This window comes from Megascapheus bottae, chromosome 18, assembly GCF_031878675.1.
Source record: "Megascapheus bottae isolate mThoBot1 chromosome 18, mThoBot2.hap1, whole genome shotgun sequence".
NCBI lineage: Eukaryota > Metazoa > Chordata > Mammalia > Rodentia > Geomyidae > Megascapheus > Megascapheus bottae.
In genome coordinates, this window is record NC_143526.1 from 37,208,497 (window position 1) to 37,232,814 (window position 24,318).

Here is a 24,318-nt window from a genome sequence, read left to right on the forward strand (position 1 = left end):
GACCCATTAGGAGTCTCTGGCTGTTTTTTCTCCCTTTGGCCCATCAGTGGAGGAGATTTAAAGCCAAGATACTTCTTGAATATTCCCAGTTCAGATCTACTTGGCGTTGAAGTAACTCATGCCAAGGCCTGGTTCCAGCAGAATGAGCAGATGATTAGAGTCTGTTTTACAACTGGCAAGAGGGTAAGGTGTGACACACCTTTTCATCATGTGGCTGGAGAAGAGGAAGTCCTGTTTGACAAAGAGACCAGGCCATATATCAGCCCAGGGGAGTGTCAGGCAATCTTGGGTCTTCGGCCAGCAGGGCAGTTCCAGCAGCCATGGTATTTCCAAATGCGGAGAGAAGCCCCTTTTTGAATTGTGGATCTCAGTGAGGGTGTTGACCATGCCTGCCAGGCCTCCTGACCAGAGAATGTAGCACTCTGTCTAGCACACAGCCTCCACTCGCACATGTCACATTCCATCTGGCCCTTAGATGTTTACCGCTCTTGAGGATTCTTACAAAGACCATCTGCATTTGGGAGTTAGGAAGGGAAACCCTTCTGTCTGAACTGTCCGGGTCCCTGAAGCCCTTTTGCCACTCCATCTGTCTTACACTGCCAGCTATGTCCCTGCTGGGGCTCTAGGACTTGGGTCTTTCTGTCCAAGCATAGACCCAACCTCCACTGAGCCACTGCCAAACCTGCCTCCCAGCCCAGGTGGAGAGGAGTCAGCCCCACAGCAAGGCTGGAGCCAGTGCAAAGCTCCTGTGCCTTCAGGTGCTGAGATGGCCTGCGGACTATGGAGCCCAAGAGTCCTTCCTGAGGCCCCTTTTCTGTCATGTGGGGTGTGTGTGTGTGTGTGTGTGTGTGTGTGTGTGTGTGTGTGTGTACATGACACTCAGGCATATTGGACAGGGTGCAGATGTGAGGCTTGGTGTTGTATATGTCAAGGGCTATTGTTAAAATACAAAGCTTTATATTTTTTTCCTTAGAAGTAGCAAAGCTGCAGCTCTATTAGTTTCCTGCCACAGCCCTATAGGGGATTCTCCCCCAAGGGCCAGCAGCTTTTCTGGGTCAGCTATTCAGCCCTCAGCAGGCCTCTGAAGAGCCTCCGAAGTGGATCCCTTTGCTTTCAGACTTTAGGGATGGCTCTGAGTACAGCCTTCGTGAGAAGACACAAGGAAGGCTGCGTTTACAGAGGTGACATCACTGCCTCTGGGCTGAGAGCAGTGAGAAGCAAGTCTGCACGCTCTTCTCTTCGCTACCTGGTAGCCATGGAAATCACGGAAGTCATTGGTTCTCTGGTCTTAGCCTGTTCCTGAGATGCTTCCTGGCTGTGAGATGAGGGAGCAGCAAGAGCTCAGAGCCAGTATCTGGGACCACACAGCTTCTAGGGAGACGGACCAGGGAAGCTTTTGCCTGAATGATGTTTGCCTATGGGAAAGGTCAGATGGACCAAAGGCCTTGCAACCTTGCAGATAAGGACCCCCAGGCCTCCAGACTTTGAGGCCCCAGCACTTTGTGTATGGTGGGGGGAGAGGGGAGCTGGGGGAGTCATGGGGCTTGAACTCTGGACCTGAGTGCTGTCCCTGAGCTCTTCAGCTCAAGGCTACTGCCCCACCCCTTGAGTCACGGCCCCACTTCCAGTTTTTCAGAGATTAATTGGAGATAAGAGTCTCATAGTCTTTAGTGCCCCGGGCTGGTTTTGAACCAAAATCCTCAGATCTCAGCCTGTTAAGTAGCTAGGATTACAGGCCAGAGCCACCACTCCTGGCGCCTCAGCACTTTCTGCACTAATAAAATTCTTTGGAGAGAAACTGAATCATTAAAAAAAAAAAAAAAACAAAGTGAAAAGAATCTGCCTTCTGCCTATTCCACAGCCCCTTCACCTCCATTGTGCCCCAAATGGCATTGTTGCACCTTGTCCTGGGAGTGCAGGAGGGGAGGGAGTGGGCAGCAGTTGCTGATACCCTGTGCCCTGCTCTCCAGGGCCAGTAGCCACTTACATTTTGGCCAGCAGCTGCACCCAGCCCTGGCCTAGGTCAGGGATGACCTTCAGTTTAATTTCTAAGGTGGGGAGAATGGTCCCAGAGTTTGAAAATGAAACCTGTTTGCACTTTGCTTCACATGCAGTTTGGTGGAGTTGAGTATTTTGTATTTGTCTTGTAGTTGTGTGTGTGTGTGTGTGTGTGTGTGTGTGTGTGTGTGTATACAAATACTTGTGATCTCTAAGAAAACTCTCTGGCTCTCTGGCTTAAAGTAAAGTGACACTTGAGAGGGAGAAAAAACTACAAGCAAAATGTGGAGTGATTTGTCAGTGTATTGAAACATAAATAAATACAGACAAATGGATGATACACACAGCCAGAGTCTGTTTCTCTTTTCAGGTAAAACACAGAAAACACAGAGAGAACACTTGAGCTGCCATTACTGAAAGGGACCCAAGTGTCTCCCTGCTGTTAGGCAAAGTCCTTTTCATACTATGGATAAGATAGGAAAGAAGCTTGTGTTAATAGTCTTAGCTAGTCCAGGGGCTGAGATCTAAAGATTATGATCCGAAATCAGCCTGAGCAGAAAAATATATGAAACTCCATTTTCAATTAATCAGCAAAATAGATAAATTAGAGGTATGGCTCAAGTGGTAGAGCACCAACTGTGAGCAAGAAAGTCAAGCAAGAGCACAAGGCTCTCTGTTCAGCTTCAAGATGGAGGAAAAGGGAGACAGCAACAAAGCATAACAGTATAGCTGCTTACAGTGAAGCATGGCAATGATAATTCCCATACAGCAGTATAGAAAAGGCCTGATCTTCAATGTCCTATAAACGGTGAGTGAAAATCCACTGGAGGCTTCAGTTTTCTTAAGTAACATAAAGCTTTCATGTGGGTAAATTCCAACCTGAATGGTTAGAACTTAAGGTCTGTCAGCAGGTAGGAATGTGGATGAAATTTCCTGCTCAGTCCTGTCAGTATCCTTAGTTCCTTTGCTCTGCGTCTCTTCCAGGCTAGTTGATTAGCAGAATGCCATGCAGGGGGCTAAGAGCCTGTGTTTTCCCCTTAGCCAGGAACTTACCTGACTGGGCAGACTGGGGCCACAGTTCAATAGGAGCTGAACCCACAGATAAATGCAAAAAGTAGCTGGGGCTTGGGAGCTTGGCTCTGATTTCCATGTTCAAGTTTCTCAAACATCCAAGTATGTCCCTTCTTCATTATCTCATAGATAATATCAGATCTATTTCAGAGAAACAAGATCTCCACCTTCTTGCTATCTTTTCAGCCTGATTGCTCCCACCTGTACCTGTTGAACTTTCTTCTACTTATCAGAAGTCAGTCCTCTGCCAGCAAGAAAAGGTGGAAAAAAAAGCATTGACATATAAGAAACAGGTTTCTAGAAATTTACAATGTGACTGCAGAAGTAGAAATTCAACACAAAGACACAAAGATTTTTTTTTGGTGAGGGAGGGAAAAATAAGGCCATTGCTGAAAGAGAAGAATAAAATGACAAATGAGGAAGTAGTGCTGTGACTCAAGTGTGACTTTGAGGCGAAGTGCTCAGGGACAGTGCCCAGGCACAGAGTTCAAGCACCACGATGACAAAAAAAAAAAAGAAAGAAAGAAAAAGAAAAATGCAGAAAAGGGCTGGGAGTGTGGCTTAGGGGCTTAGTGGTAGAGTGATTGCTTAGCATGTAAGCTGGGGTTGATTCCTCAGTACCGCATAAACAGGAAAGCTGGCAATGGCACTGTGGCTCAAGTGTTAGAGTGCTTGCTAGCTTGAGTACAGAGGGGCTCCGGTACAGAGCTCAGGCCCTGAGTTCAAGTCCCAGAACTGGCAAAAAGAAAAAAAATGCAGAATTTTTAAAACCAGAAGACTAATATACAAGTAGGAATTCTAGTAAAAGATAGAGAAATGAAATATCAACAAAAATCAAAATACAGTTTAAGCCAGAGAGTTATCTTAAAGGTCACAAGTATTTGTATACACACACACACACACACACACACACACACACACACAAACTATAAGGCAAATACAAAATATGATCAGTGGTAGAGGGCTTGTCTAGCATGTGTGAGACCCTGGGTTTAATATCTCCCTCTCCCTCTTTCTCTCTCTCTTTTGCCAGTCTTGAGGTTTGAACTCAGGGCCTAAGCACTCTCCTTGGGCTTCTCAAGGCTAGAACTCTACCACTTGAGCCACAGCACCACTTCTGGATTTTTCTATATATATGATACTAAGGAATAGAACCCAGGTCTTCGAGCATGCTAGGTAAGCACTCTACCACTAGGCCAAACTCCCTGCCCCCAGGTCAGTTTATTTTTTATTTTTTTTATTTATTTTTTTTTTGTGGGCCATGGGGCTTGAACTCTGGGCCTGAGCGTTGTCTCTGAGCTCTTCAGCTCAAGGCTATAGCCCTACCCTTGGAGCGACAGCCCCATTTTCCATTTTCCAGTGATTTAATTGGAGATAAGAGTTGTACAGTCCTTAGTGCCCAGGCTGGCCTTGAACTTCGATCCTCAGATCCAGGCTCCTGAGTAGCTAGGATTACAAGTGTGAGCCACCAAGACTGTAACAGTTCCAATGCCCAGGAACTTGCATTATGAAAATAATCCCACTCTATGCAGTGTGTCACAGTTGTTAAATTCAATCTCTCCAGGTTGGCATAGAAAGAGATACATAGAACAAGAAGTGAACTAATGAGCAGTACATTCTCTGGAGGAAAATAGGTAAGTTTGTCCTTTCAGACACAGACCAAAGTCTGGGAGTATTGTCACTCTTTCCTTAATAGAATTCACCTTCGGGAAAAGAGATTAGATGAGATTGGAGAAAGCTTTTACTTTCTAGATGACATTCTTCTGAGTGTTGAAATTCTTGGAGACAGAGGTCTCCAAGAATTACAATCCTACAATCCTATTGTAGGATTTTAAAAACATAGCTCTGAGTCAGGGAAGGAGGAGTCTGGTAAAACAGCAACACAACCAGGGGCCAAAGGGCCTACTCCCTAGCTGCTGTTTTTGATTTGCTCTATGCTATGGGGCCAGCTACCTCCTTCTCTGGGCCTGGGCCAGACACATGCTGACATGACACTGGGGGAGGTAGGGAGTGTGGCCACGCAGACCTCCTCCCAACCTCATCAGAGCAGTCCGTTCTTAAAGCACGAGACCTGACCATGGGGCTGCTGACACCTTGATGAAGTGGCAGTAAGGAAGCAGATGCAAGTCACACTGACTTTCACAGTGCCTACTGCTGAGACGTCCACTGGCCAGAGCTTTTCTCAGCTGTCCAATAGGCGAGGCCCTGCATGGCCTGAGGGAGAACCCTTGACTTGGGCAACATTGGGTCAATTGCAAGAAAGCTTTCCTTCCATGTGAACTGGGAGAAACTGGGCCCTGGCTCCCTGAGCCGTATATCTCCAAAGGGCAGAGAAAGATACAGGTCTCGGCTCTGCTCTACTCCTTCCAGGAGGGTGCCAGGGCACCAGGGTGGCAGACATTGGCTAAACACCAGAATTCCAGAGGTGACCAGCAGTGAGGCTGGCCCAGAAGACAGTGAGCTGCCTGCCCTTCTCTGCAAGGGTCTATAGGACTAACACAGAGGCTAGTGGAAGAGAGAGGTGGCTGAGGTCACCATTTTTAGTCCTCCAGCTCAAAGAGGAAGGAAAAACAGCCCAGCTGGTGGAACTGGGGAGAACTATGGGGAAGAGTGGGCATTTGAGCTGGACCTTGGAAGGGGGTGATTTCAGAGAATGACTGTGTGAGTGTTGAAAGGGACTTGGACTGGAGGAGAGTGGCGGAAGGAGTGACATTGTCCCAAAAGAAATGTACTCTACCTGACTTATGCAAAGGTAACCCCTTTGTACATCTCCTGTATAATAATAATAATAATAATAATAAAAAGAATAAGGAAAAGGATTCAGGAGACCCTACCTCAGGGCACCGCACACAGCTTCACTGGTTCACTTGAGGCTCTGGTAGTTGAAATCCCTTGCTCAATATAACATAGCTGAAGTTCTACAGTAGCCTCTGACACTTCACAGGGTCTCCAGAGCAAGGCTATCCAAAAGCCAGTGGGCATAGCTGGCATGGTAATTCAGTCCAGTGGTTAATTAATAACTGGAAGGCCCCAAAAGCCAGCTCCCAGCTGGCCGAGCTAGCAGATTGAACTTGAGTTGGTTTGAGAGCTAGGGGCACAGGTGACAGGTCATTCCTGCTGGGGAAGGTTGCTCAGTGAGTCAGGCTTGGGTGTCAGATCAGAAGGGCCATGCAGAGAGAGAGGGCAGAGCTCTACAGGACCTGCTGTGGGACCCAGGGATTCCAGGTGAGGGGCTCACCTAGGAGCAGGTATCTGCCTGCTGGTCTGCTGGTCTGGGAACTAACTAGTTACCTAACTTCTGATTCGTTTTCCTTCCTTCCTCCAGCTCTTCCATTTTTCCTTCCTAACTTTGTGCCTGCTTTCCATTCTCCCTCTATCCTCTCCCTCCCTTCCTTCCATTGTTCCTTCTCTCTCTCTCTCTCTCTCTCTCTCTCTCTCTCTCTCTCTCTCTCTCTCTCTCTCTCTCTCTCTCTCTCTCTCTTCCCTTCCTTTTTTCTAAAGGTGACAAACCAATGGGTTATGGTTATAGAAGTCAGGTAAAGAGCATCTTTCTTTTTAGACAAAGTCACTCCTCCCTCACTCTTTCCCAGTTTTTCCCTCCCATCCATACCCACAAATTGTATAGTTCATTTTCAATGTAGTGTCTAGTGAGTACCAATGTGTGTGTGTGTGTGTGTGTGTGTGTATGCTAGGACTTGAACTCAGGGCCTTGTGCTCTCACTTGGCTTTTTAATTCTACTACTTGAGACATGCCTCCAGTCAGTTCTTCTTTTCCTTTTTTCTTATTTGCTCTTTATTTTTTTTCAGTAACAAGACTTCATTGAATAGTCCTTTTTCTTTTATTCCTCTTCTTTCCTTCCTTCCTTTCTTTCCTTTCTTCATTCCTTCCTTTCTTTATTTTGATTGGTCATGGGGTTTGAACTCTGGGCTTAGACACTGTCCCTGAGCTCTTCAGCTCAAGGCTATTGCTCTACCATTTGAGCCACAGCACCACTTCCCATTTTCTGGTGGTTAATTGGAGATAAGAGTCTCACAGACTTTTGTGCCCGGTCTGAGTAGCTAGGATTGTAGGCATGAGCCACTGGTGCCCAGCTCGCTCTCTCTCTCTCTCTCTCTCTCTCTCTCTCTCTCTCTCTCTCTCTCTCTCTTTCTTTCTTTCCTTCCTTCTTTGTGGGTCATGGGGCTTGAACCTGGCCTGGACATTGTTCCTGAGCTCTTCAGCTCAAGGATAGTACGCTACCCTTGAGCCAAGCCTCAGTTCCCATTTTCTAGAGGTTAATTGGAGATAAAGAGTCTCAGGTCCTTTTGTGCCTGGGCTGGCTTTGAACCTTGATCCTCAGATCTCAGTCACCTGAGTAGCTATAATTACAGGTGTGAGCCACCACACCTGGCTGGTTTGCCTGCCTGCCTTCCTTCCTTCCTTCCTTCCTTTGTAACAGGATCTCACTGTGTGTTCATGGCCTGGAATTCTTTATGTACTTAGCTTTTGATTGACAATCTTCCTGCTGCAGCATTCTGAGTGCTGGAATTATAGACAAGTGCCACCCCAGCTGGCTCTTCTTTCCTAACTTCTTTCCACTATCTTCTTTCTTTGTTTTATCCTTGTTTAACTCATTGCCTTATTTTCTTCTGAGTAACCCAGATTTCCCTTCTCCACTGCCCATGTTCTTTTTTCTTTCTTTTTATTTATTTCTTTTTTCTTTTTTGTCAGTTGTGGGGCTTGGACTCTGGGTCTGGGTGTTGTCCCTGAGCTCTTCAGCTCAAGGCAATTACCCTACTCCTTGAGTCACAGTGCCACTTCCGGTTTTCTAGTGATTAATTGGAGATAAGAGTCTCATGATCTTTAGCACCCGGCTGACTTTGAACCACGATCCTCAGATCTCCTGAGTAGCTAGGATTATAGCCCTGAGCTACCACACTCAGCCTGCCCATGTTCTTATTCCTTAATGAACCAACATACATCCTCACTTTACCTCCTTACACTGTCCTTGGGCTTTCTCAAGGTTAGCCCTTTACCACTTGAGCCACAGCATCTCTTCTGGCTTTTTTTCTATGTATGTGGTACCATGGAATCAAACCCGGTCTTCATGCATGCTAGGCAAGCACTCTACCACTAGGCCAAACTCCCAGTTACTTCATCTCCACTTTCATTCCCCCTTTCTCTACTTTGCCAGCCTCTTCTAGAAATTCCAGACTTTGGAGTCCAACTACCTGGGTTTAAAACCTGCTTATATCATTTATTGCCTATAGCTGGTAAAGACCTTAAACTGGGTTTGGTGAACCAGGAAATAAATACAGCTAGAAATCTAAGAACTGAGCTAGGGCTGAAAGACAAAAAGAGGAAAGAGAATGAACTAGAAGTAGAGAAGAAGCAGTCCATGAGCTGAAGAAAACCCCCAATAGTGAGTAGAAAGAGGGTGCCAAGGACAGAAGCTAACTAGGATGAAGGTAGAGGCACTGGAGGGTGAAGTTTCCATCAAGGCCTTGTTGAAAAGCAGTGCCCTAGCGAGACGTGGTGGCCCATGCTATAATTTTAGCTACTCAGGAGGCTGAGGTCTGAGGATAGTGGTTCAAAGCCAGCCCGGGCACTAAAGACTGTGAGACTCTTAGCCCCAGTCAACCACTAGAAAACTGCAAGTGGCGCTGTAGCTCAAGGGGTAGGGCAGTTAGCCTTGAGCTGAAGAGCTCAGGGACAACACCCAGGCCTAGGGGATGGCCTTGAGAGGAAGAGCTCAGAGACAGTGCTCAGGCACAGAGTTAAAGCCCCATGACCAACCCCCCAAAAAAGAAAAGCAAAACAATGCTCTTGCACTTGGTTTGTGTTGTGTCAACACGACATCCCACAGATCTGTATACTGGTTCAACTTTCTATTTTATGACACAAGACATAGGCCTTTGAGGTTGTTTACTTGAGCTTTTCAGACCCTTAGCATTTCAGAGCCTTCGGGAGGCCCTAAGCCCTGGTCAACTTCCTCAGCCACAACTCTGTGGACCCCTCCTCTTTAGTGAGTTGTAAAGCCACATAGAAAGTTCCTAAAGGCCAGGAACTCTGTTAGGTCCATCAGCAATTTCATTCTCCCAGAGCACCTTGCCACTCCTCTGGGCCCCTGGGGACAGGAAAAGACCCAGTGAAAACCTAATTCCGTACCAGACAGCATGGTCTTTGTGAGCCAAGGTGCCCCTGGGACCTGATTCAGCTCATAAATAGCAGGAGAGCTGTGGGCCCACCAGGCATGCTCCAGAAAGAGTGAACCCACACTCTTGTAGGGAAGTCCCAAAGGGCCAGCTTCTCAACAGTCACACAGGCCAAGGGGTGCATGAACTGTGACCAAGGCCCTGCTTCTCTGGGGACCTCTGTGAGTTATTGGAAAGTAGAGTGACCTCAGAAGCCATGGTGTTGGTCTTTGGGCCCCCTCTCCAGCTCGGTAGTCTCCACAGGGCCTAGGTAGGCCCCTGAGACTCCTATACATATGTACATATATACTCATAGAAGCTTACTGGTATATCCCAACGTGGGCACACCATCATGTACATGCATGCATATGTGCATAGCAATAGCACATATAACCAATGTACTAACATAAAAATACACATAGACACTACACAGAGAAGTACCCTAAAGCCCCAAAGGCACATTTACAGTGGAATACAATGATGCCCAGTCACATATGCCCATTCAACCACAATGATACGCACACACACACACACACACACACACACACACACACACACACACGCATACACACATGAACTCCAATACTTGACATATAGGGCCAGAGTCATGAGAAGCACCACTGACGGATAACACACATTCAGACCCACACACTCACACACACACCCTAACCAGCCCCAAGGGTATCCAGGCTCTTTTAGAGTTGTCGTCTAGCCACTTCTACCTTACAGGGGGAGATGGTGTCTCTGAAGAAACAGAGATCTCCCATTGCATCTTAAGCTCTGCTGGATCCTGGGTGACATCAGCCGGTCCCTTTACTGCTGCTGCTGCTGCCGCTGCCACCACCAGAAGCTCTTGAGCTCTGTGCTGAGGGCACCAGGCACTAACACTTCGCCCTTGTTGGGAGAACAGAGAGAGGCTCTTGTCCACTGCCTGTACTGGGCAACAACCGCTGCTTCTCCCGGAGGCCTCTCAGGGCTACACAGGTATGTGGGACCAAAGAAGCCAGCCAACCTGGCACTGGGGCCAGCCCAGAGAGGGGAGGGTGGTGTCACAGATAATGCAGGATCCAGCCTTGATTCCCCTTTAAACCAGCCTCCTCTGCCTCAGCACTGTGGGACCCTCCCCTGTAGTAAGTTGTATAGCCAGCCATACAGAAAGTTCTAGAAGGCCTTTGTCTTCCCAGAGCATGTATGCACTCCCTTCTGGAACCCTGGGGACTGGAAAGAGTCCAGTGAGAACCTAGGAGGCTTAGATGAAGCCACAGGCCCTCCTGCAGGTCACTGTGCTGGGGCTGGGCAGGGCAAGGCCTTGGTCTCTTTCTTGGCTTCCCAGAAAGCCCGGGGGAAAGTGACTCCCTGTTAAGAGGATGGTCTTCCCTCAGAGAGCTGGGCTATAGCCCAGCAGACCCCACAGCAGACCACAGGTGGTGTCTTGAGATGCAGTTTCCCTCCGCCCTCATGGGAGATGCACGTGGTTCTGAACCCCCCTGAGCCAGGGCCTGGAGCCCCTGGCTACTTCTGTAAGGGCAGACACTGTGCTGCTGGCTTGAATAGACCAGCTGGCCACCCCCTCCACTGCCTGACCTCAGATAGACACTGGCTGGTCTTGGGGGCTTCCCTGGCTTTGGTCCAAAGGACCCAAAACAGCTGCCATTTCCCCTGGCACTGGGTGGAAGCCCTGTGGCAAAGAGGACATCGTCAGCACAGAGCCCAGCCTCGCACTGTCCATAGAAATGCAGGACTGCCAGTAAACCTGCATGATTGGCTAGGAAACTTAGCTTGTCCCCTTATCTCTTGCAAACCATGGGGTCCTTAGAAAGTGCTTTTTTGGTAGTGGTGGTGGTGGTGGTACCGGGTTTTGCAAGTAAGCCCCTTTCATCCATATTTATTTTTATTTATTTATTTATTTATTTTTGCCAGTACAGAGGCTTAAACCCAGGGTCTGCGCACTGACCTTGAACTTTCTCAAAGCTAGAGAGCTAGAGCTCTACCACTTGAGCCACAGCACCACTTCTGGCTTTTTTCTATGTATGTGGTACTGAGAAACCAAACCCATGTCATCGTGCTTGCTAGGCAAGCACTCTACCACTAGGCCAAACTCCTGGCCCACCAGCTCAATTCTGAAGTAGGGGCTCATTGATGTTTTTTCCAGGCTAGCCTCAAACAACAATCCTCACTACCTCCTAAGTAGTTGGGATTATAGATGTGGGCCACGGTGCCCAGACAAAAAAGGAAAATATTTTTCTTCTTTTTTTTTTTTGCCAGCCTTGGGGCATGAATTCAGGGCCTGAGCACTGTCCTTGGGCTTTCTCAAGGCTAGAGCTCTACCACTTTAGCCACAGCACCATTTCTGGGTTTTCCTATGTATGTGGTACCAAAGAATTGAACCCAGGTCTTGGTGCATGCTAGGCAAGCACTCTTTCACTAGGCCAAACTCTAGACCCCGGAAAAATACTTTTCTAAAGCTAAATATGGTGGCACTTGGCAAGCTGAGGCAAGAGGATACTTTCTGTTACATAATGGACTCATGGCTGGCTCTGGGTACACTGTGAGATCCTGTCTTAAAAAGAAGGGAGAGAGAGAGGAGATGGAAGGAGGGAAAAAGAGAAGGAAGTAAGGGAGGGAGGGATGGAGGAAGAGAAAGAAAGACCTTTTCCAAGCTGGAGGCCTTTAGTAGGGGGAAAGGTTCACACTTTAGGCCTACCAGAGGCCTTCTCGCCCTGAAGGAAGAATACCTTCTGATGTCCATCCTTGAAGCCCTAGGCTGAGGCTTTCTTCTATCTGAGTCTCTCTGTGCCTACAGAGCCTACCAAAGCCCAGTTACTGAATGGCCTCCAACCCAGCAGGGATCTCTAGCCCCCAGGTGAGTGGTTCTTTATTTCCTACTCAGCACCAGAGGGAATCTGTGGAATCACTGGCTGATCCCTTAGGCCATGCCAGACAGGAGCAGGAGCAGGTGAATGAATGGATGAGGATGGGGGGTAGGTGGGTGGGTAGAAGGGTGGAAAGGAACAAACGAATAAGGGAGGCAGATAGCTATTGAGAGATGTTGAAGGGACCTGAAACAGGGGCAGGGAGGAGGACCTGTTGCTTTTTATCACCTTTTGTAAATTTCATTTTGTAAATATCTTCAGCCATCCAGGGCCAATGGGAACATCAATCTGGGGCCTTCAGCCAATCCAAAGTGAGTTCTGATCTTTCAAGCAACTTTTCTACCTGGCTTCTTGCAGAGCTGTTTCTCTGTGCCTTGAGGTCTGGTGTTTAAACCCCTGTGTTGTCAGAACCAGGATCTTCCCCCTAGCTTCCTCTACCACTGATTTCTGTAGCTTTTTCTGGTCTTCTGTTTAAATGCCCCTCCAATCTGCACTATTAGCAGTTGCAAACTCTCAGTCTCCTCCTCGGGGATGAGAGACCAGACTCTGGTCTCTAGTCTGTGCCATGTCCTTTTGGGCCTATTGTTGACTAAACAATAAGTTTATTGTCTATGGTCTCACCAGTGGTGGGGAAGGGCAATCATAAAGTCCCTCTGAGCTGGAGGACCTGACCACTCTCAAGAATAAGTCCTGGGTTCCTGGATGATGACCCACTTCCAAAGTTAGATAGAAGCCTGGATTTGCAATCCGAGAGAGCTCAGTTTCTTGGATTTGCAAATACTGATCCATGCATGCTCTTCCATCATCCTACAGTGCCCGGCCCACAGACTTTGACTTCCTCAAAGTCATTGGCAAAGGGAACTATGGGAAGGTAAGTGAACAGATCAGACGGGAGGCCTGGGCTTTCCTTCTCCAGCCTCTTTCACCCAATGCCTGCAGTTGCAAGAGCAAAAAGAGGGCATCCAGAACTGCCCAGTGGGTGGGCTGGAGGTCCTTTCCTGCCATCAGGAAATCCACAGCTCCCCTCAGAACCTTGCCTTTGTGCTTCTGCTCAGGTCCTACTCGCTAAACACAAGTCTGACGGGATGTTCTATGCAGTGAAGGTCCTGCAAAAAAAGTCCATCTTAAAGAACAAAGAGGTACTGGAGCTCAAAGCAGACATTTCCTTTCTTCTTTACCTTCAGCCTAGCATGACTTCCTTTCCCAAATGGTGCAGAGGACAGAAACCCTTCTGAAGGAAAACAGGCCAGGAAGCCTCATAAAGGAACCATTCAGGAGGACCAGCCGGGCCTCTGCCTTCCATGGGAAATATGTAGACTATGATGGACAGGCTGTCAGCCTGTGCAATGCGGGGTTCATACTTCACATTCTGGCCTTTTTTTTTTTTCTTTTGCCAGTCCTGGGGCTTAGGGCCCTGGGCTTTCTCAAAGCTAGAGCTCTACCACTTGAGCCACAGCACCACTTCCAGCTTTTTCTATGTATGGGGCATTGAGAATTGAACCCGGGTCTTCGTGCATGCTAGGCGAGCACTCTATCACTAGGCCACACTCAAGGCCCTGTTCTTTACTCTTGTCCTAGGGATTTCTGATCTAGGAGCTGGATCTATACTCATGAATACTAGGCAAGGAGTCTGGCTAAGAAAAATAGAGAGCTATTGAGGGTATTTGAGACCGGGGCATGAGAAATTCCTGGGCAGGACAATCCCCAGGTGAAGTGAGGTATGAAAGGGCTGTCTGTGTTGACTCCAAAGCAGAGCCACATCATGGCGGAGCGCAACGTGCTGCTGAAGAATGTGCGACACCCCTTCCTTGTGGGCCTGCGCTATTCCTTCCAGACCCCAGAGAAGCTCTATTTTGTGCTTGACTACGTCAATGGTGGAGAGGTGAGTGGACCTATAAAGACCACACATGGGAACAACCCATCCCATCTACCTGCTGTGTACCCAGTGCTGGGTGCACAGCTTTTCCCTGCATCCTAACAACAGACCCATTGGGGAGCTGAAGAAACTGAGTCTCAGGGTGCTGAGTCACTTCTCAGGGACACCCAATCCCTTCCAGGATTTTAATAACAGACCTCTCTGGCCTCACAACATGATGTTTTCTTGACTTTCTCATACAAAGCTTCCCAGACTTACCTTGAGAGACCTGCGAATGGTAAATCCTAAGAGAAGCTGTGTAATCACAATTTTTCATGTTCGCAGTTCACAGGCCTCAGGACAGGGGTTGCCTGTCACTATTGTAAATAGACATCTGAGCCACCTGGTGACCCAGAAGCATAGCTGGAACCAACTGGGTTCCCTTCTTGGACTTTACTCTGTGTCACAAGATGTGGTGGCAGAATTCAGTGGAACTCCCCAATAACCCCAGACTGACCTGTGTGACCGAATGCCTTTCTGTTTGATGCTAAGAGCGGAACTTTTGTCTGCATCCCTAAGTGGAGGATTTTGCACACCAGGAAAATAGACCAAGAAGCCTGCTGCTGGTTGCTCATGCCTGTAACCTCTCTCACTGCCTTCTCTCCCAGCTTTTCTTCCACCTGCAGCGGGAGCACAGGTTCCTGGAGCCCCGTGCCCGCTTCTATGCTGCTGAGGTGGCCAGTGCCATTGGCTACCTGCACTCCCTCAACATCATTTACAGGTGAGGCCCCAGCTTATACCTGGACTCAGGCCATTATTGTTCCAGCAACCAAGCATTGTATGAAATCCTGGTGAACTTAGAACTTTGTCCCAGTGACTGGGATAGGATTAGAACATCCTCCTTCCTAGAGTCAACCACTTGGTCTCCTTGGACTATCCCTCCTGTCCTCTGGGTCTTCCATGAATAGGCTTTCTCCCAGGATCTGGGTCCCCAATCCCCTCTCACTAAGGAGTCATGACTTAAGTAAGATGTCTTCTCTTATTTTCTGCAGGGACTTGAAACCAGAGAACATCCTCTTGGACTGCCAGGTTGGTTCAGGCCTGACTTGGCTCTCTGACCATGACTCTGTGTGCATGAGTGTGCTTGCATTGTGCATGGATGCATGCATGGGCGCATGGGTGGAGACTGTATGTACATGTAAATGTGTGTACATATGTGTATATGCAAGGTTTGTGTGGAGTTGGGGTGGAACCAGGCTGAGGTTGGTAGATTTTGTTGTTCTTCCATGTCTTGACCCCAGTTCCCCAGAAAGAGATACTGAGGTGGGTAGGTGTGTGCAGGTCTATCAGAGAACCTTCTGGAAGGCTATCGATTTAGGAGGTGGGAATAGGGAAGACAGGATGGGCATTTCACCCACACTGTGGTTGCAAAGATGGCCTCAGCTGATCTCACGAGTTGATATCTGAGCTCATAGCTCCTTTGTTATAAGAGCCCTAGTCCCAAATTAAAGCAAAGGTAGGTCTCTTGGTCACTATGTTGACCATTCATTGGGTACTGATTGTGCCTAAAGAGGGGCTTAACTTTGAGCAAGGGTTTTCCCAGTTATGGGGACTATCGAGCAGAGCTCTGTGGTATTCATATTCTCTTGCTGCTACAGATGTGGTCACTTTTTGAGTCTCTAGCTTTCTGTCAAAGGGCACTGTGTCTCCTGGAACTGCCACTATTGTTGATATGAGTTAGAGTCTGTGATGAGCTGGGGAGGACTGTGAGATGCCATGTCCCTACCCTGTGCCTGTCCTGTGGAGCTGGTGACACCCAGTCTCTCAGCCCTGGCTCTGTGTGGAGCCTGGAGTCTGTGTCTGCATCAGCCTCTGCACCTATGCTCTGGGCTTTGGATTAGGCCATCCAAACCCTCCTCCTCCTATTGTTTCCTTCTGCAGGGACACGTGGTGCTGACAGACTTTGGACTTTGCAAGGAAGGTGTAGAACCTGAGGAGACCACATCCACCTTCTGTGGCACCCCTGAGGTAAATGTGTCCCTCTAGGAGAGGCAGGATGGGAATAGATGAGGCCCTAGCTTCCGAACAGAGCCATCAGAGAGCCTCTCTCCATCTACCCAAGCACTTCCAGAGCTCGCTGTGGACAAAGCCTTGGTTTTCTCATCTGGATAATGGCATCAGCTCTCAGGGTGGCTGGGACCTGGCCACTTACGATGACTCTGTGCCTTCCAATGAAAATAGAAATAGACATGCATATACCATTTCAAATTTTCCAGCAGCCACATTGACAAGGAAAAATAAACTGGGCATGTGTATAATCTCAACACTTAAGAGGCTGAGGCAGAAGGATCAGAAAAGCATACAGAAAAAAAAATCCAAAACAAAGTGAAAAGAAAGAAAGAAAGGAAGGAAGGAAGGAAGGAAGGAAGGAAAAAAGAAAATATACAGGAGGTGGTGGGGGGGCTAGCTCAGTGATAGAATGCTTGCCTAGCTTGTGTGAAACTCTGGGTCCCATCCCTAGAAGCAGAAAAAGTTAATTGATATTTTAAAAGTATACAGGTAATATTAATATACCATCAACATAAAATTGTTGAAATAATTGTGTTGGTTTTTTTTTAGGTTCTGGAATCCAGCATGTATTTTTTAATTGTCAGCCCATCTCAATTTGGATCAGTCACATTTCACATGTGTAGTGGCCACATATAGCCAGTGGCTACTGTACTGATTGGCATTGCCCTATGGGGCTAAGCCTGAGTGGAAAAGGAGGGCCTGGCCTGAGGGTTAAGAGCAGGGCCCATAGTTGTTTTTTTTTTTGTTTTTTTTTTTGTTTTTTTTTTGTTTTTTTTTTTTGCCAGTCCTGGGATTTGAACGCAGGGCTTGAACACTGTCCTTGGATACTTTTTGCTCAAGGCTAGCACTCTGCCACTTGAGCCACAGCGCCACTTCCGGATTTTTCTATGTATGTGATTCTGGGGAAATGAACCCAGGGCGTTGTGTGTGCTAGGTGAGCATGCTACCACTAGACCGGGCTCCTGGCTCACACACAATTTTTTAAAGCCACTCCTTTAAAAGACAATAAAGTTGCCAGATGTACTACTGAAGTAAGGTTGGGGCTTGGGCGACAGCCCTTCCTAATACCGTGGCTGGTAAAATTTCTATGGGGGCGCCTGGTGTGTACAACTGTACAGGGCAGTTCTGGCTATCTCCTCTATGTCCTTGCAGAAATCACAGCAGGGCCAACCCCTGCTTGATCTCCTTCAAGTGTTGTGCTTGCAGATATAGGCTGGGAACTGCTGAAATGACTGTGCTTCTCTCACAGTACCTGGCTCCTGAAGTGCTCCGCAAAGAACCTTATGACCGGGCGGTAGACTGGTGGTGCTTGGGAGCGGTCCTCTATGAGATGCTGCATGGCCTGGTGAGAGGGGGGTGGCTGCAATTGGAGACACCTCGCTGGGAGAGCTGAGCTGTGTGTGGTCAAAGCAGGAACTTCCTCTCCACTCCCCTCTCTCCTCCAGCCACCCTTCTTCAACCAAGATGTGGCCCAGATGTATGAGAACATTCTGCATCAGCCACTGCAGATTCCCGGGGGGCGGACGGTGGCTGCCTGTGACCTCCTGCACAGCCTTCTCCACAAAGACCAGAGACAGCGGCTGGGCTCCAAGGCAGACTTTGTGAGTGACCTGCTGCAGAGCCCTGGCTGCTCAGCTTCCCACAGAAAGATAAGCTTATCAGTGTTGCCTTCCTAAAACCAGAGCTGCTAACATATTCTTCTGGAAAGTTCTTTCTTCAGTCACATTATTTCAGTTAAGCAATACATGTGTCAGCATTGAGCTATGAATTTAATAGACTCCTTATTTAATAGACTCCATCCTTATAAAAGAGGATGACAGGGGCCGGGAGTTTGGCCTAGTGGTTAAAGTGCTTGCCTAGCATGCATGAAGACCCGGGTTCGATTCCCCGGTACCACATACATAGAAAAAAGCCGGAAGTGGTGCTGAGGCTCAAGTGGTAGAGCTCTAGCCTTGAGAAAAGTCCAAGGACAGTGTTCAGGCCCTGAGCTCAAGCCCAGGACTGGCAAAAAAAAATAAAATAAAAAAAATAAAAAAGGATGACAAACCTAGATTATATACAGTTATCACAAGGGTAATGAATGCCAGGAGGGAAAGGATAATTGTGTGTGGGGGTCACATTGGTATGGTCCAGTCCAGGTAGACCCTTGTTGATGGAGAACTGTCAGGTGTTTTAAGCAGGGGAGTGGTATGACCTGAAGCTTTCTATGCCTAAGTTTGAACTGTACTCATTTTACAAATAGGCAAGCGCTTTCCTTGCCAGACCCCAGCCTGGGCACTTAGGATACAAAGATAAATAATTAACAGGCTGTTCCCCTAATGAGCCATATTATTTAAAATTAAAGTATCATTTAAAAAAATATCCCTGTCAGTCAGGCATCAGTGGCTTACATAGTGATCCAAGCTACTCAGGAGGCCGAGATCTGAGGATCCCAGTTTAAAGCCAGCTGGGGACAGAAGATCCAAGTAACTAATTTCCAATGAACTAGTAAAAAGCTAGAGGTGCAGTAAAAAAGCCAATGGGAAAACTCTCTCTCTCTCTCTCTCTCTCTCTCTCTCTCTCTCTCTCTCTCTCTCTCTCTCTCTCTCTCTCCTCAGTAGCCTGTAGCAGGAAAACTAAATTTAAGTTTAGCCTGGGCTATATAGAGATCCTGTGTCTATTTTAAATAATAGATCAAAATAAATTCATTCTTTAACAGAAAATCATTTGGTTTTACACAAAGAAGGCTGCAGTACAAATGCTCCTTGGTATCTGGGAATTGTCTTGAGAGATGCCCTCAAGATATCAAAGCTCCAAGACCAAAACCCAGCATACAGTAGCTTAAGCACACAGTAAGGTTTTATAAGTACACAGGAGGGTATTTGTAAGCATGTGTCCAAAAGCCCTTCATGAGAGCTAGTGTGAGATATAATGAAATTTAAAGCATTTGTCCAATCATTCCCTAATCAGTTTAGAAAACAAGAGCTTCTAAAAGATCCATCCTCTCTTTCCAAGGGGAAGCTAGCTCCTTAAAAGATGCACATAACTTGTAAGATAAGCTGTGCAAGCATATAGAGCAAAATTTAAAGGGTGCAAACAGTATTCCACTTCCTCTGTTCTTTCTCCTCCAGTTCTGTTTAGAGATAACAGGAATTTGCAGTTTCTTTGATGTTCTGCACATATTTGGGACCTGGCTTTTTAGGTAGCCCAGGGAGCATTGTCTTGTGAGAAACATGCCACAAGGGGAGAGTCCTGCTGGGAAGGGAGGAGGTTGGTGCCAGTGTTGGCACTGATTAGGAAAGAAGAAAATCATGCCCAGGAAAGAGCCTTAATTTCTAGGAATCTGCAACTTTTCTTGGAGGTTTGTTTTGAGACTTTCCTGTTGCTTTGGTCTATTTTGTCTGGATTGAGTTCTGGAAGATTCAAAATGTTGTGATGTGGAGTGAGAGGGCAGGTTCCCCAAGTTCTTCCTGTCTCCCTCCCAGAACCTGCTCACTTCCTCCTTCACTGACATTCCTCCAGATCCCTAGTGTGGTGTGGGTCCTGCTCAGTATTCTACACATCTGTGGAGTAAGCCAGTGCTACAGGAAGGGTTTGGGTTCTGGATGATGTGGGAGATGGGAGGTATGGTTGCACAGCTCTTTCTTGTCCCAGGAAACTAGCCAGAACTGCAAAGGATTATCTCATCTGACCACCTGCTGGTTTAATTGGGACTTTGAAGGATGTGGGGAAGGAGAGCACCTGGCTACTTCTAATCCCTGCCTTCTTCCTGTAGCTGGAGATAAAGAACCATGTGTTCTTCAGTCCCATCAACTGGGATGATCTATACCACAAGAGGCTGACTCCACCCTTCAACCCAAATGTGGTAAGAGGTCTCACCATTTGAGATTTTTGGATTCCTAGGGCTGGGGAAAGCTTGGAGGGTATTGGGCCAACTCTCTTTGTATAGGTGGGACACAGACTAAGTAAGAGATAGAACAGTTGTCTCCTCTCTTACAAAGGTCCTGAGGTGATGAGCCAGGTAGCCATTCCTGTACTTTTAGCATGGTAACTAACCCTGCTAACAGAGCTTTTAGGTTTTAAAGTGCTCTGGCTCTCCTAGCACACAGGGCAGAGCCATGCCCAAATGACTTATCTTTAGACTTTTTCTTGATGATAAAAGTGACGGGTATTCCTTGCAAGAAGTATGTAAAAACAGAAGTTTAAAGCATGTAAACTGGGCTAGGAGTTTGGCCTAGTGGTAGAGTGCTTGGCTAACATGCATGAAGACCCAAGTTCAATTTCTCAGTACCACATACATAGAAAAAAACCAGAAGTGGTGCTGTGGCTCAAGTCGTAGAGCTCTAGCCTTTAGAAAGCCCAAGGACAATACTCAGGCCCTGAGCATAAGTCCAGGACTGGCAAAAAAAAAATCAAATAAAGTAAAGCATGTTTACATGCTTTGTGTCTCACTTAGATAAGGCATATTTGTTATACTTCTGGTAGTGTGTGTGTGTGTGTGTGTGTGTGTGTGTGTGTGTGTGTCTGTGTGTGTATCACTATACCTTGTCCCCCCAGTGTCTGTGGGATAATCAAGTTACTCATATAAAAGGGCCTAGAATTTACATATGACCTACATCTAACAAATACCTTAATTCATCTCTAGATGATGTATAATACCTAGCACAATGTAAATGTCAGGCGCATAATTATTTACTGTATTGTTTAGGGAATGATTTTGAAAGTTTGTACATATTTGGTACAGTTGGGATTATTTTTTCAGAACATTTAAAATTTGCAGTTGATTGTACCTATATCTATAATGACTATGGAAACAGAAGCCTGATCCTGTCTATATCTTTACTTATATACATAGAACCTGTACAATCTTTCCACTTTTGGCTTAAGAACTGTGGCTGTGGGCCGGGAGTTTGGCCTAGTGGTAGAGTGCTTGCCTAGCATGCATGAAGACCCGGGTTCGATTCCTTGGTACCACATACATAGAAAAAAGCCGGAAGTGGTGCTGAGGCTCAAGTGGTAGAGCTCTACCCTTGAGAAAGTTCAAGGACAGTGCTCAGGCCCTGAGCCCAAGCCCAGGACTGGAGAAAAAAAAATAAAAATAAAGTAAAACTTAGGGCCGGGAGTCTGGCCTAGTGGTAGAGTGCTTGCCTAGCATGCATGAAGACCCGGGTTCAATTCCTTGGAACCACATACATGGAAAAAAGCCAGAAGTGGTGCTGAGGCTCAAGTGGTAGAGCTCTAGCCTTGAGAAAGTCCAAGGATAGTGCCCAGGCCGTGTGTGTGTGTGTGTGTGTGTGTGTGTGTGTGTGTGTGTGTGTGTGTGTGTGCTGGTCCTGGGACTTGAATTCAGGGCCTTGAGCTCTTGCTTGGCTTTTTCACACAAGGTTAGTGATCTTGGAACTCAGCCTTGGGCTGGGACAAATGCATCCTGCAATTTGTTTGTTTGGCCAGTCCTGGGCTTGAGCTCAGAGCCTGAGCCCTGTCCTTGGACTTTCTCAAGGCTAGTGCTCTACCACTTGAGCCACAGCCCCACTTTCAGCTTTTTTCTATGTATGTGGTACTGAGGAATGGAACCTGGGTCTTCATGCATGCGAGGCAAGCACTCTTACCACTAGGCCAAACTCCCCGCCTGTATCCTGCAATTTGTATGAGAGCAAGCATGGCCTGTCTGCTTCTATAGTCCAACACTTGTTATGTTAAGATAGATCTATATAGTAAATCACTACAAAAGCAGGAATCTTCCTGGGGCTGGGAATGTGGCTTAGTGGTAGAGTGCTTGCCTTTTATGCATGAAGCCCTGGGTTTGATTCCTTAAAACTATGTACACGAGAAAAGCTGGAAGTGAAACTGTGGCTCCAGTGGCAGAGTGCTAGCCTTTAGCAAAAGAAGCTCAAGGACAGTGCCCAGGCCCTGAGTTCAAGTTCCAGGACTGGTAACAAACAAACAAATAAACCCACAAACAGGAATCTTTGAACAGCAACCTTCCTTTTATTCAGGTTCCATGGGTTAGCTTGGTAGCTTTTATCAGTTTGGGAGCCAGGTGCCTAGCCCCTCTCTGCAGAGCCTTTTCATGTCTGTGATCACAGTGGGGGGCTGTCAACTGATGATCTAGAATTGTCTTGCTCAGGTCTCCTTCTGGAGACCAGAAGGCCAGTCTGGACTTGTTCACCTTGAGGTTCACTTGGAGCCTCAAGGTTCCAAATACAGGCAAAGAACTAACTCTTAAGGTACATTTTTCAAATCTCTGCTTGAGATCACCTTTAACAGTGTCCCATTGGCTTCAGCAAGTCATCTAGTTAACCAATCCTATGCATATGCAGAAATGTACTCTCTTGAGTGGTGGATGGAAAATTTGTCATCATTTTTTGTATTCTCCTACACAGGTTTTCTTCCAAAATGGCTAAAGCAGACCCCGTCCCTCTCAACCATATCTTTCTGTCTTACGTTCTTCATCTAGAACCTACCAATACCCTGAATTATGTATTTAGACACCCATGCCTGCTATCAGTCTTCTTGCCCTCTGTATAACGTCAGCTCCTTGGAAGTGAGGCTTGCTCTGTGTGCTCGGTGCATTCAGGAAGTATCTAATCTTCTGAGTTTGGGGATTGGGGTGAAGCCATCAAAGGGTTAGAGCAATCAGCCATATGAAATGACATACTTTATATAAATGAGTGAAACCTTACAGGTTAAGTTGGGATGACCAGAAGGCTTATGGAGAGGGAGGAGATGGGCATCCTGTCCAAGCTCTGGATAGTTAGTTCTGACTCCAGTGATTTCTCCTTATTGTCGGTGTTTATTGACAGGCGGGACCTGCTGACTTGAAGCACTTTGACCCCATGTTCACCCAGGAAGCTGTGTCCAAGTCCATCGGCTGTACTCCTGACACTGTGTCCAGCAGCTCTGGGACCTCAAGTGCATTCCTGGGATTTTCCTATGCACCAGAGAATGATGACTTCTTGGACTAAGAGAGAAGCAGTTGTGAAGCCACTGAGATCAATGAGGAACAATGGGGATTGCTTTTTTTTTTCAGGGACTGGGTCTGGGTGCTGTCCTTGAGCTTATTTGGCTCAAGGATAACGCTCTTCCACCTGAGCCATAGTGCTACTTCTGGTCTTTCTGAGCAGTTTATTGTAGATAAGAGTCTCATGGACTTTCCTGATAGGGCTGGCTTTGAACCATGAGGTATCAGCCTCTTGAGTAGCTAGGGTTACAGGCATGAGCCACTGACACCTGACACCTGGCTGGAGTCTTTTTTTTTTCCCACCCTACATAAAAGGATGTAACTTGGGTCCAGTCATTTTAAATAGGTCATCAGATACTCTAAGGCTCTCTGTATTTCTACTCTGTCCTTTTTTATTTATTTATTTATTTTTTTGGCCAGTCCTGGGATTTGAACTCAATCCTTGAGCCACAGCACCACTTCCAGCAAGCAATCTACCACTAGGCCATGCTCCTGGTCCTACTCTGTCCTCTTTTTTTTTTTTTTTTATGGAGCTTTAACTCTGGGGTTGGGCACTGTCCCTGAGTGCTTCAGCTCAAGGCTACTGCCCTACCCCCAAAGCTACAACCCCACTTTCTGTTTTCTAGAGGTTAATTGGAGACAAGAGTCTCACAGACTTCAGTGCCTTCTGGGGCTGGCTTTGAACCTCCATCCTCAGATCTAAGCCTCCTGAGTAGCTAGTATTACAGGCTTGAACCTCCCTACCCAGCTATTCTGTCCTTCTTCACAAATGACTTTTGTGTTTCTTTTTTCTTTTTTCTGTGTGATCTAATACCTGAGAAATTTTGGCAACTAAAGGGAAGACAAGAGACTTATTTGAGCTCATAGTTTCAGAGATTGCAGCTCATGGTCATCTAGCTGTGAACCTGAAGTAAGTCTGCAACACCATCGCCTATCTCACCACCACTGCTTAGTTCAGGATAGTAGGAAGCAGAGAGACTGGAAGAGATCTAGGATAACCTTTAAAGGCATGCTTATAGGGCCCTGCTTTCTCCAACAAGGCCCCATTCCCCTTGTTTCCATCATTTCCTAATAACACTGTCATGATCCAATCACTCTACCATCTGGCAACTCAGCCTTTAACATGTGAGCTTTCCAGGGACATTTCAGATCCAAATTACAATAGCTTCTAATTAGGCTTGCAACATTATTATTATTTAATTTTTAATATTATTTTGCCAGTCCTGGGGCCTGGCACTGTCCTTGGGCATTCTCAAGGCCATGTGCTCTATCTCTTTTCTATATATGTGGCATGGAGGAGCTCAAGGCTTCATGCATGCCAGGCAAGCACTCTTACC

At 47.0% G+C, this 24,318-nt stretch overlaps 1 protein-coding gene and 1 long non-coding RNA gene across 4 annotated transcripts; one reads left to right on the top strand and one right to left on the bottom strand.

The window, feature by feature from the left end:
- Positions 1-2,315: 2,315 nt before the first annotated feature.
- Positions 2,316-10,354, bottom strand: LOC150050491 (uncharacterized). 2 transcript variants are annotated; one of them, XR_016538662.1, is made up of 3 exons: positions 10,256-10,354; positions 9,971-10,137; positions 2,316-3,313 (listed from the first exon to the last, which is right to left on the bottom strand). It is a non-coding gene; the product is annotated as an uncharacterized LOC150050491 (long non-coding RNA). The 2 variants fall into 2 exon arrangements; XR_016538663.1 differs by having other exon boundaries at positions 9,966-10,137.
- On the top strand, positions 10,078-23,841 carry Sgk2 (serum/glucocorticoid regulated kinase 2). Of its 2 annotated transcripts, none has more exons than XM_090352382.1 (13): positions 10,078-10,227; positions 12,047-12,106; positions 12,378-12,427; positions 12,930-12,987; positions 13,172-13,255; positions 13,867-13,998; positions 14,640-14,752; positions 15,024-15,060; positions 15,913-15,999; positions 17,291-17,386; positions 17,487-17,642; positions 19,796-19,885; positions 22,824-23,841. In XM_090352382.1, exons 2-13 carry the CDS (start codon positions 12,071-12,073, stop codon positions 22,983-22,985), a joined length of 1,101 nt encoding a protein of 366 aa, XP_090208508.1. In that variant the 5' UTR covers positions 10,078-10,227; positions 12,047-12,070; the 3' UTR covers positions 22,986-23,841. The 2 variants fall into 2 exon arrangements, with proteins under 2 accessions (XP_090208508.1, XP_090208509.1); XM_090352383.1 differs by having other exon boundaries at positions 13,870-13,998.
- The last annotated feature ends 477 nt before the right edge of the window (positions 23,842-24,318 follow it).